Genomic DNA, 12054 nt, shown 5'->3' on the forward strand with positions numbered 1-12054 from the left:
GTGAACCCCAGCTTGGCTGCAGCTCAGCCTGGCCTGGGGGTCCGGCAGAGCCCCAAACCCGGAGCACCCTAAAGGCTGCATCTTGGCTCCTCCAGCTTTAGGTCACTGTGGCTGTGAGGATTCTGTTTCTTTTGGTAAAATGGAAGCTTGGGCTCCTCCTTCCTGGGGGACCCTGGTCCCCGGTTCCGTGTGCGCTGGGAACCACGCCAGCCTCCGCCCCTCCCTCCACCTGTGGACCCCATGGGAGAAACAGGAGCACGCTCATCATGGTGCTGACTGCGCCCCCTCTGCCTGGCTAGGTTGGTTGCTGAGGACTTCTGCGAGAAATCACCACAAGCTAGGTGCCATAGGATGACAGAAACTCACTGCCCCAAAGGTGCAGAGGTCAGAAGCTGCTAGTGGAGGTGCTGGCCAGGCTCTGGGGAGAATTCCTCCTCGTGCTCCCAGAGGTCCTTGGCTCATGGCCAGGTGATCCCTGTCTCGGCCACCATCTGTGCCCCATCTCCTCAGCATCTCCATCATGGAGATGCCAGGCACTGGGCAGAGCTCACCCCAAATTCAGGATGGTCTAAACCCCAAGAGTATGCATAGCTAATGACCCCATCTCTACACAAGGCCACACTCAGGGCTCTGGGGGCAGGACGGGGCACAGCTTTTGTGGGGGGGCCTCAGTACAACCAACTCCACTCTCGAAGGGATGGGGGTGCTGGGGAGAGGAAGGCGGCAGTGCAGGCTGCTCTTCTCCGGAAGGCCCGCTGTACGCAGAGAAGGTGGTGAGCCCGGGCCTGCTCCCAGGCCGTGCAGACACCCCTGAGGGAAGAGAGCTCGCTCTGTTTCCTTGTGCTCGTAGCTCCAGTAGACAAGTCATCATCTTGACAGAAGAAAGGCATACCCTTTGTAGATGATGAGTGTCTTTCTTTTTCAAAACGAAAACTGCTATATTGAAAATAAAATCAGACCCTAAAAGGAATAATACAGGCTCATGTTTGGGGGGGGAGGGGTCCGGTAGTGGGGCCTGAACTCTGGGCCTGGGCGCTGTCCCTCAGCTCTTCAGCTCAAGGCTAGTAGTGCTCTACCTCTTGAGCCACAGCGCCACTTCCGGCTTTTTTCTTTTTGCTTATGTGGTGCTGAGGAATTGAACCCAGGGCCTCATGCATGCAAGGCAAGTGCTCTACCACGGAGCCACCTTCCCAGCCTCTACAGGCTCATTTTTAAATGTCCAAATCAGAAGATTAGGAGAAAGGAGTCGCCAAGCACCAGTGGCTCACACCTGTCATCCTAGCTACTTGGGAGGTTGAGATCTGAGGAAGAAGGTTCAAAGCCAGCTCTGACAGGAAAACCCGTGAGACTCTAATCTCCACTAAACTACAAAATAAAAAGCCGAAAGTGGAGCCATGACTCAAGTGGTAGAGCACCCCGCAGCTACCCTCGCTACCTGGGCCCTGTTGCCTGTCAGAGGTTTTTCTAGGTGTGGAGAGACAGGGCTCCCCTCCATCTGCCCACCTTCCCACCACGTCTGTCGGTCTCTGCACTGCCCACGTGGGCTGGCATCCTGTGGCTGCGGCCTAGCTCTGCTGCACCTCGTGGGGCTTGGCTTGTCCCCAGGGGACGGCAGGGCAGTCTGTGGGAGCTTCCCAAGGGAGGAGCGCCATCCCCTCCGCACAGGCACAGGCCAGCAGCAGTGCAGGGTGCGGCTGGGCTCCGCAGGGGTCTGCTCCTGTGGCTGAGCACGCTTGGCCTTCCTGGCTGTACTCTGACGGGGTCCTCTGTCTCCCCAACGCAGGCCATGTTCGAGCTCGTCACCTCTGAGGCCTCCTACTACAAGAGCCTGAACCTGCTGGTGTCCCACTTCATGGAGAACGAGCGGCTGAAGAAGATCCTGCACCCGTCCGAGGCCCACATCCTCTTCTCCAACGTCCTGGACGTCATGGCCGTCAGCGAGCGGTGAGTGCTTCTCCCTGCCCGGCATGGTGAGCCGGACGAGTGTCCTCTAACACGGGTTTCTGAACTTCGAATGTCAAGACTTCCCTAGGATAAAATACAATTGCCCCAAGGATCGCCATGCCCTTCAGCAGGGTGTCCAGGGGTATTCCAGTCCCTTCCCATCAGCACCAGTGAACCGGAAGACCCTCCTGCCCATCAGAGCCTCTCGCCCAGCGTGCCTCAGCCTGTGAGGCCCACAGTGGGTTCTGTGGCAGTGCCCCAGGGGAACATGCCCACTGAGCAATTCACTGCAGCCCGTGGGGAGTGGAGAGGACAGTCCCCAGGGATGGGCAGCCAGCCTGTTGTGCTCAGGTAGTAGAGCCAGTGTCCACCCCCACTACCCACGGGGGTAGTATCATCACGTAGCTCTTGGGGATGCCACAGACTCTGGAGCACCCCTCCCTCTGAGTGCAACCCCATCCGTGAGTTTGGGTGACAGCTCCCGGAAGCCAGGGCAGCCCGTGAGATCCCTGGGCCTCTGCTGCCACATGTGTTGTTTACACACTGATTTCTAGTGTGTGGTGGACAATTCTAGACACATAGAAGTAGAGACACTGATGGCACACGGGCTGCGGTCCAGGTTCAGCCCGTCCCCACCCCTCTGGCGGCCATCCCAAAGCAAACTCCTATTCATCCCCTCTACTTAGGCACTGGCGTGCGTGCCTGCCGCAGGGCCGAAGCTCTTGCCCTGCTCCCCGTCCCGTCCCTTCAATACCCCTGACCCTGTCACCCACCGACGCCGCACAGGAATCCCTGAGGGGCCCCGGGTGGCACCCGCGCATACCCTCCCCCCACGCCACTTTGTGTGCTGGCTAAACCCAGCGAGGGGAGCCATTCCCGACCCCTCCACCCCCGCTGCCGCTTACAGCTTCCTGCTGGAGCTGGAGCGCCGCATGGAGGAGAACATCGTCATCTCGGATGTGTGCGACATCGTGCACCACTACGCGGCCGACCACTTCTCCGTCTACATCACCTACGTCAGCAACCAGACCTACCAGGAGAGGACGTACAAGCAGCTGCTGTGAGTGTGCCGCCCGCTCCGCAGGCGGCAGGAGGGGCCGCTGTCCTCCCAGGGGCGGCGCCTCCATCCCGCACCTCCGCAGGGCCGGGCTGGTGACAGTCTCTGGACCAGGCATGTTTCCCAGTTATGTTGGCATCACTAGCAAGCTTGGATCCCAAGAGTCAGCCCTAGTCCCCGAGATCCATATCAAGCCCAGCCAGCGAGGCTCTGGGAGATTAAGAAAGAGGCTGAGGCTAGGGACCAGAAAGGTGGGTTTGGATGCGTGGTGAGGGCAAGGAAAGAGTTTGCTGGTCATCAGCAGGGACCTCGAGCCGACTGTCCATCTGCCCCTTTTTTGGGATCTTAGATGACTCGATCATTTTTCAGTCAACTTGTCTCTTGAATTCTTCGTGTTGGGTAGCATGATGAAGTGGCCAGGATTTAACCAAAGGGCCCCTGGCTCTAGTGGAGGCATCGAAGGACTTTGTGAGTGGTCATTTTCCACATTACTAGTGGAACCCAGCGTCGGGAGGGGGGAATAGGTGTGCAGTATGGGACACATGGAGACCAGGCGGCCCGGGGTAGGGGTAGGTCCCCAGAGCAAAGGCAAGGTCAGGGGTTGTGTAGGACAGGGACCCACACACATTTGAGGGATCCGGCCAGCGGGTGACAGCAGCTACGAGGCAACACTGGTGTGAAGGTCACAAATGGCATTCAACGGGCCGTTGCTAAAGTGAAGAAACGCATCGTGGGCTGGGAAGGTGGCTCAGTGGTAGAGCGCTTGCCTTGCATGCCTGAGGCCCTGGGTTCGATTCCTCAGCACCATATAAGCAAAAAGAAAAAAAGCCGGAAGTGGCGCTGTGGCTCAAGTGGTAAAGCGCTAGCCTTGAGCTGAAGAGCTGAGGGACAGCGCCCAGGCCCAGAGTTCAGGCCCCACGACCAGACCCCCCAAAAAAAAAAGAAACGCATCGTGAGGGAGGCCGGGGAAAGCTGTTTCTCTGGGTTGCTGGCTCCAGGCTCGGTTCCTGGAGCCATCCATGGCTCCCCACAGCTTCCATGCTGTGCGGGATGTTGCCGAGTGCAGGTCCAGCGTTCACGTAGCTCTGAGCATGATATATTACCGGCCATGTGCGCGCATGCGCGCGCGCGTGTGTGGTTGACTATAGGTGTAAAGTTGAATGCATGTCTGGTGTTCTCCCCTAAGTGTGAGCACGTTGGACTCGGAAGGAATCTGGGTTCCATTTTTGAGATCAAACACTGAGAAGACAAGCATCCAGCAGAAGAGGTGCCCATGTATGGTAGCACCCAAGAACCCCACAGCGGCGCGGCGCCAGATGAGCTGTGTGGGAGCAGAGGCTGGCCAGCCCCGGGCCCCTCCATAGCCAAGCCCTCTCGCTGGAAATAGCTCCGGCTGTCCTGGCGGTTGTCTCTCGAGCCCGCTGCCTGTTCCTGTCACTCAGTGGGTTCACCTTGCCACAGCTTCCTGCTGGGTGACAACATCTAATTGTGTGTGTGACTCAGAGACCTGGCCCCACACGGGATTCTCGCCTCCCCATGCACTACACCATTTGCTAAGTCTTCATGGGCTGGGCACGTGAAGCCACTATTATTGTGTGACTTGCACATGAACTGTTCATTTGCCAGAGAGATAGAACTCAGCATGTTTTTTGGTGGTTTTTTTTTTTCCCCCTGAGCTCGTGGGTTGGGGAGGGGGGGCCTGGGATGGGGAGGAAGCGCCTCCTCCTCACGCCCCCAGGAACAGAGCTCAGAGACCGACTCCCTGTGTTCCCCAGCCAGGAGAAGGCAGCCTTCCGGGAGCTGATCGCACAGCTTGAACTCGACCCCAAGTGCAGGGGCCTGCCCTTCTCCTCCTTCCTCATCCTGCCTTTCCAGAGAATCACGCGCCTCAAGCTCCTGGTGCAGGTACCGCGGGACACGCATGCTGGTCTGGTGTTCCCAAGAATCTTTGCAGCAGGCTAGTCCAGGAAGTCCATTGTTCAGCACACACTCATTCAGCTCCTCTTGTCTTCTGAGCATTTTGAGCAGCGGGACCTCAGCCTCTGCTCACAGGAGTCACACTGCAGACGGGAGACAATCTCTCTCTCTCTCTCCCTCTCTCTCTCTCTCTCTCTCTCTCTCTCTCACACACACACACACACACACACACACACACACAACCAGGATGTGGTAGTTAGTCAAGCTTTCTTGGTCCCTTCAAGTCAAGCAACAGTAATGTGGAGACTAAGACTTAGCGTGAAAGAGGCAGCTGGTTGACTGTCTGTGTTGAAGGAAATAAGCGACGAGGCCCCGGAGCAGCAGGATTCCTGGTCAGAGGCCCCGCAGTGAGCTCAGGGAGTAAATGCAGCCATGGAGACAGGAGTCACCTGATCTGATTGACAGTTGTCAGTGCTCAGGGGCTACTGCAGAGAGTTAGGGCTGGAACACAAGAATGGACAGGGAAGGAAGAGTTGCTCTGGTGGCGGGGCAGGGCAAAGGTGAAGGAAATGAATGAACAGATGAACGGAGATCAATGACTTGCTAAGAGGAAGGATGAGGACCCAAGCGTAACTCCTCAGCGTTCGCCTCAGTGGCTCAGGACTTGTGGTCACTTGCCAGTGGTGGGGTCCAGGGTTTGGTGTGGGACTGGTGATGAGTAACTGTGGTCAGTTGAGTATTCAAGTTCAAGGGAGAAATCAGAGACGGAGCACTCGGTCAGCGTCTGGGTGGTATTTAGCAGAAAAGACCACTGAGGAAGGAGAGAACAAGGCCAAGGCTGAGCCCAGACACAGCGACGGGGGAGAAGAGAGAGCAGGACAGGAGAGGAGCCAAGAAAGCCACAGCCACAGAGCCCAGCCGGGCCAGCTGGGGTGTGGAGAACAGGGAGGCTGTAGCTAGGCCACGCAGGCCGTGGGCCCGGCCAGGAGAGCGTTGCCAGCAGATGAAAGGGTCCCGTGCGGCCCGCCTGCACGTGGTGAGCCAGGAGACACAGGGGGGAGGCAGACCACAGGCTCAGAGACAGCCGTGTGGAAGAAGAGAGGCCAGGCTGGGAAGAAGGGCCCAGAGGTTCAAGATCAAGGAAATGAGTATGGGAAAAAGTCCATGTCAGGGGTGGCGGGAAGCCACAAGGTAAAAGCAAACTTAGAGCACCAGTGAATGCAGGAGGCTCCAGTGGGATGCTTGTAACTTAGAAAATCTGAAACGAACCCAGACTGGTGGCTCACGCCTGTAACCCCCGCTACCCAGGAAGCTTAGATACAGAGGATTGTGCTTTGAAGCCAGCCTAGCTAAGAAAGTCCTCAAGATGCCGTCCCCAATTAACTGGCACCGCCAGACTGGTGCTGTGGCTGTCTGGAGAGGGGGCTCTGCCAGCAGGGGTGGCAGCCAGGCAGTGGGTGCTCAGACATCCTCCCCGCCTTATGGACAGAGGCGGGGCACGTGGAGGAGTGCTAGGCAGAATCTTCCTACAGTGCCACCTCAACAAAGCCTCAGAGCCACGGTGATCGGCCTCCAGTGGCGATCCCAGGGGAGAGTGGTCCTGGAAGCATTTTAGTGTCCCTTGGGGACTGCACTGGTCCTCTCCCGGACGTGGACTGGGGTCCCAGCTTGAGGTGCTGGAGCATGCGCACATCCTTCCAGGCAAGCCCCGTTCAGGTTTCCATTCCTGCTGATCTGGCAGCAGCCTGGCAAGGCTGGGACAGGACCTCCCCCACCCCAAGCCTGGCGGGGGTCCCCTGCCTGGGATGGGGCTCTGGGTATCATGCCGCTGCGCAGGCCATACACACAGGAGACGTGCCACTGCAGGGGAGGGAGGGAGAGGAAAGGCCAGAAATGATGAGAATTAATGGTGCCTGTCGCTGTGCCTAGAACATTCTGAAGCGGGTAGAAGAGAGGTCTGAGCGCGAATGTACCGCCTTGGATGCCCACAAGGAGCTGGAGATGGTAAGTTGCTTCCTCCTGCTGTGTGTCCCAGCCACCACTCTCAGTGCGGCCCCACTGCCCCCCGCTGTCCCCTGTGTGTCCACTGTCCCCCTCTGGGCTGCCTTCCCTCTGTCGGTGTCTTAGGGCCTGCAGTTTGCTTTCAGACTCACGTTTGCAATCCACAAAAGCCATTGGAGCAAAAAAGCACATTGCCGGGGCTCGAGCAGAGCTTCTCCCCCCCCCCCCCCCCCCCGCCACGCCACTCCCACCCGCTCTGTCCACACGCCCGGGTGACGAGACACCTGCATGGAGCTCTGTGCCATCCACAGGCCCCATGTCTGGGGCTGCTCTCGACCCCAGCCCAGACTCACCGGCTCCACCCCGAGTCCTGGGCCTTCCCGGACAACAGCCCATCCCCCGAGCCGCCGGCAGTGGCTGGCCCTATATCCAACCCGTCTGGATGTGCTTGGGCTCCACCAAAAGCTGCGGCTGAGAGCCAGGTTTGGGTCGCTGCCCCCCTGAGCATGGGGGCAGGGTATGGGGAGTCCTTTGTCAGCCAGTGGAGAAAACCACCTTGCGTGGGCAATCCATGTGGTCTGACCACATTGGTCCACAAGCACCGCTTCGCATGGCACAGCCATTGCCCTGCACTGCCCCTGCGGCCTTCAGCCGACCGGGCCGCCACCGAAATCCTGGCACTGATGCCCGAGCAGCACCGCCAGGAAGGCCTGGGAGAGACACAGAACACAGGGCCTCCCTGGGCCTGCTGCTGCCACCAGCTCGCTCCTGCGCCCAGGGAGCCTGGCTGGAAGCCGCTGTGGCCTGGGGGAGTCCTGGGGTCAGGCTGCTTTCCCTGTGAGCTGCTGCCCTGTCCTTTTAATGAAGAGTGTTCTGGCTTATTCAACTCTTTAAAAGAGAGCACTTTTACTCAGGAGGCTGAAATCTGAGGCTCACAGTTCAGCCCGAGCAGGAAAGTCCATGAGACGCTTAGCTCCAATTAACCACTAAAAAAGAAGAAAAGGAGCCACAGAAGCTGTGGCTCAAGTGATAAAAGCTCAGGACAGCACTCAGGCCCAGAGTTCAAGTTCTGGGACTGGCAAAAAAATAAAGGAGGGGAAGGTATTTTTCTCACTTATAGAAGTAATTGATACTTCATAGGAAAAAATGCAAAAAAACAATACTTGTAAGGCTGAAAGAAAATAGTGGAGATACGTAGTTTCTGTTACCACTGCTGACACCGCATGCCGTCTGTCCCTCGTTCTCCCAAACAGACACTCCCGTGTCATGTGTTTCCGCGCACGCGCGCGTGCACACACACACACACACACACACACACACACACACGTGCATATAGCTGGGTTCTCAGCAACAGGGCGTGGGGCTTCTGCATCACGCTCACCCTGGGCTTAGTGCCTGCAGAGTGGGTTTTGTGCATGGTGATGCAGATATGTTGCCATTGTTGTGACCGACTGTCTCCGATGGCCTCTTTTGGAGGTGATGTGTTCTCACTGAGCAGTACCGCAGGGGGTTCTGCCATGTACACCCACGGAGCCCCTGCACAGCCCGGCTCTGTCTCCGTCACCCCGAGCCAGTGTGGAGCAAGGCCTAGAAAAGCAGAGCCACCAGGCCTTCTGGCTTCAGGCTGCCTCTCAGGGGTGTGGGGTGTCTGGGTGTCCCCTGCATGAAGGAGAAGCCAGCCCAAGGCCTGTCAGGCCCTTCTTCAGCCTGTCCACCTTGTCATGGGTTTCCAGAGCCTGCGCCTTGCAGGGCCAGCGCACCAGCTGTCCCCCAGGCCTCAGGGGCTCTCCCTCATCTGGAACTGGTGGTTCAGAGACAGTGCCTGCTCACAGGTGCCAGGGGACAGCCGGGCTGGGGGGGCCTGGGCTGACGTCCCCTCTGCCCTTAGGTGGTGAAGGCCTGCAATGAGGGCGTCAGGAAGATGAGCCGCACAGAGCAGATGATCAGCATTCAGAAGAAGATGGAGTTTAAGATCAAGGTGAGCCTGGGAGTCCCAGCGTCAGCCTGGGCCTGGAGGACGGTACCTGACCTCCCTCAGAGGTGTGGGGGGCCCAGTCTGGCCCCTCCCGGGGCATCCTGCTCAGTGTGTGCCTGTGGACCTGGAGCTCAAGCCTCCATGGGTAGTGACGGGCTGTCTGGGGGATTCTGAAGTTGTCAGCTATCTCCCCAGATTTTACACAAGATTTCAGGCATTCCAGAGCCCCTGGAACCTGAGTATCTGGTGCCCACCAAAATGCCCGTTTGGATGCTGAGCTCTACTGGGCCGCATTCATGCATGGTGTGCAGCTTCACTGGGCCACTTCATTGGTCAGGCAGAGCGCCCTCTGGTGGCAGGTCTCAGCCCATCGCCCCAGGGGCCCAGCCTTTTCTCTCCCCTGACTACACCCACCCTGCAGAGCCTGGCCCAAGGACAACTCCACACACACACACACACACACACACGCACACACACGCACACACACGCACACATGCATGCACGCATGCACATGCACACACACATAAGTCCATGTGGACACAGGCACAAGGACTCGAGAGCTCAGAAGTTCACATGTGACTACATATGCACCGTACAGACACACTGCACACACACGCACGGACACGTGTTCTCACATAACAGCCGCCACGCCCCGCATCTTGTCCGGGAGCCAGGCAGGTGGCCGTGAGCACAGGGGCCCGCGCACGCTGTCACTCTAGTGCCGCTCCAGCCACGGCTCTGGGAGCTTCGGGAGGGCGCAGGGTGCCCACCCGACGCCCACCTGCCACCGCCGCGCCCCCCACAGTCGGTGCCCATCATCTCGCACTCGCGCTGGCTGCTGAAGCAGGGGGAGCTGCAGCAGATGTCGGGCCCCAAGACCTCGCGCACCCTGCGAACCAAGAAGCTCTTCCGTGAGATCTACCTGTTCCTCTTCAACGACCTGCTCGTCATCTGCCGGCAGATCCCTGGGTGAGCGGAGCTGATGGCCCGTGGGCCTTGCCCATGGCTGAGGGGGGAGGGGGCTGGGCAGGCCAGGCTGTCCGTGGTGGGGGGTGGGGGAGACAGCCAGGCAGCTGAAAACGCTTGGGCTTTGGAGTCAGGTGCAAAGTTCTCCTCTGTTCTTGTCCTGCCTTGGGCCTTTCTTGAACCTCCCTGGCCTCAGTTTCCCTCCTGTGAATTGAGGATTTGCCAGTGGGGAGTGGGCAGCATGCCTACCCCCTCCAGACTGTGGGGTGGGGCAGGCATGGGGGCAGGAGGGTTTCAGAGCTGGTGAGTGGTGGCTGGGGCAGGCGGCCAGGTCCACCACCCAGCCAGTGAACGCTCCAGAGACCAGCGTGCCAACTCCACCTCCACCCGCTCCCCAGAGACAAGTACCAGGTGTTTGATTCTGCCCCGAGGGGCCTGCTGCGGGTGGAGGAGCTGGAGGACCAGGGCCAGACGCTGGCCAACGTGTTCATCCTGCGGCTGCTGGAGAACGCGGACGACAGGGAGGCCACCTACATGCTGAAGGCCTCCTCGCAGTGAGTGCCTGCACCCGCCCACGCTTCCCGTCACCGCCTGGCAGGTGTGGCCTGCAGCAGGCCCTCCCTAGGCAGAACCGGCCCTGCACAGAGAGGGGAGTCTGGCCTGTCCCCACCCTGGGTTGCCGCAGCTGTGGCTTCCTCCGCATGGCCGCTGGGGAGGATGGATGTGCTGGGGAGGATGGATGTGCTGGGGAGGATGGATGTGCTGGAGAGTGCATGCAGGGCTGCCCCTTCCTGCCTGGTTTTTAAGAGCACTCCCCAGGGAAGAGCCCACAGGTGAGGCCACAGCCCTGTCTTGGGAGGTGTGTGGGGTTCTGCTGTGCTCTGAGGCCAGTGTGCTCGCCTGTCCCCATCCTAGGAGTGAGATGAAGCGATGGATGACCTCGCTGGCCCCCAACAGGAGAACCAAGTTTGTTTCCTTCACATCCCGGCTGCTGGGTGAGTGTGGCGCCTCTGCCAGCCCATCTTGGCGCTAACGCAGAGCTGGACACCGCCACACAGTGCCCTCCTGGCGCTAACCCAGAGCTGAGCACCGCCACACAATGGCCGCTTGAGCCTGGCCAGGGGGATGGCGGAGGGAGAGGTGGCGTCTGCTGGGGCTCGCGGCGCCACAGCACACTAGGAAGCACTTGGGCGCAAACATGGGCATTGGGGGGAAATCAGATCTGCCCGCCTGCCAAGAAAGCTGCTATTCCTGTCAGTGCCTGCTTGTCCTCACCCCCAAATACTCACAGGCACCAGATAGCAGGGGCTCCGCCACACGCCCAGGGGACAGAGCCCTCTGGAGGCCAACCTCCTGTCCTTCCGAGGAGCCCCTCCCTCCTCACCTCTGCCCTCCCGCAGCTCTGCCCTTCCACAGCTAGGCCCGTCCTCAGTTTGCGCTCAGCCACCCATGACCTCTCCTCCCCAGACTGCCCCCAGGTCCAGTGTGTGCACCCCTACGTGGCCCAGCAACCCGACGAGCTGACGCTGGAGCTGGCCGACATCCTGAACATCCTAGAAAAAACCGAGGATGGTGAGGCCCAGGGATGGGGCGGGCGGGGTGGGGTGCCAGGGGTGCTGTGGTGGGGAGCACAGTCTGGCTTCCCGGCCAGGCTCAGACCAGCGCCCGAAGGGCCTCCGAGCCGCCACGTGCTGCGAGAGCTGCGGGTCGCCTGGCCCATAGTGCCTCGCCCATGCGATGGGCAGGGCCAGGACATCCTCACGCGGCCTGACTCCGCCCCTGGACTCTGCTGCTGCTGCTGCTTCTACCACCACCTCCCCCTCCTCCTCCCCCTTCCCCCTACCCCCCCTACTGTCCCTGAGCTGCTTCTGCTCAAGGTGTGAGCTCTACCTCTTGAGCCACAGCACCACTTCCACCCTGCCCATCTGTGAAGCCTGTTCCTGCCCCTCAACACCAGCTCCTCCTCCTCCTCCTCTTCCCTATTTTCTTTCTCTTCTTCCTCCCCCTCTTTCTCCTCCTTCCCTTCCTCCTTTTCCTCCTCTTCCTCCTCCTCTTCTTCCTCTTCCTCCTCTTCTTCCTCTTCCTCCTCTTCCTTCTGAGATTTGAAGTCCGAGCATTAGGCTCACTGAGATTGTTCAACTGGTGCTCTATCACTTGAGTCATGTCTACAGCCTTATATTTCCTCAAAAATATT

At 59.4% G+C, this 12054-nt stretch overlaps 1 protein-coding gene across 2 annotated transcripts in view; it reads left to right on the forward strand.

Moving 5' to 3' along the window:
• The window catches only part of Ngef (neuronal guanine nucleotide exchange factor), a 67508-nt gene that overhangs the window by 53007 nt on the left and 2447 nt on the right, over nucleotides 1-12054 (forward strand). For both annotated transcript variants that reach the window (XM_042679063.1, XM_042679062.1), the window contains 9 exons: nucleotides 1784-1944; nucleotides 2852-3004; nucleotides 4777-4906; nucleotides 6848-6922; nucleotides 8808-8897; nucleotides 9700-9863; nucleotides 10259-10414; nucleotides 10776-10855; nucleotides 11328-11432. In XM_042679063.1, coding sequence (XP_042534997.1) covers nucleotides 1784-1944; nucleotides 2852-3004; nucleotides 4777-4906; nucleotides 6848-6922; nucleotides 8808-8897; nucleotides 9700-9863; nucleotides 10259-10414; nucleotides 10776-10855; nucleotides 11328-11432 — 1114 coding nt within the window. The remainder of the gene's footprint in view (nucleotides 1-1783; nucleotides 1945-2851; nucleotides 3005-4776; nucleotides 4907-6847; nucleotides 6923-8807; nucleotides 8898-9699; nucleotides 9864-10258; nucleotides 10415-10775; nucleotides 10856-11327; nucleotides 11433-12054) is intronic.

Source organism: Dipodomys spectabilis, unplaced genomic scaffold, assembly GCF_019054845.1.
Source record: "Dipodomys spectabilis isolate Male_0828 unplaced genomic scaffold, ASM1905484v1 ptg000051l, whole genome shotgun sequence".
Taxonomy (NCBI): Eukaryota; Metazoa; Chordata; class Mammalia; order Rodentia; family Heteromyidae; genus Dipodomys; species Dipodomys spectabilis.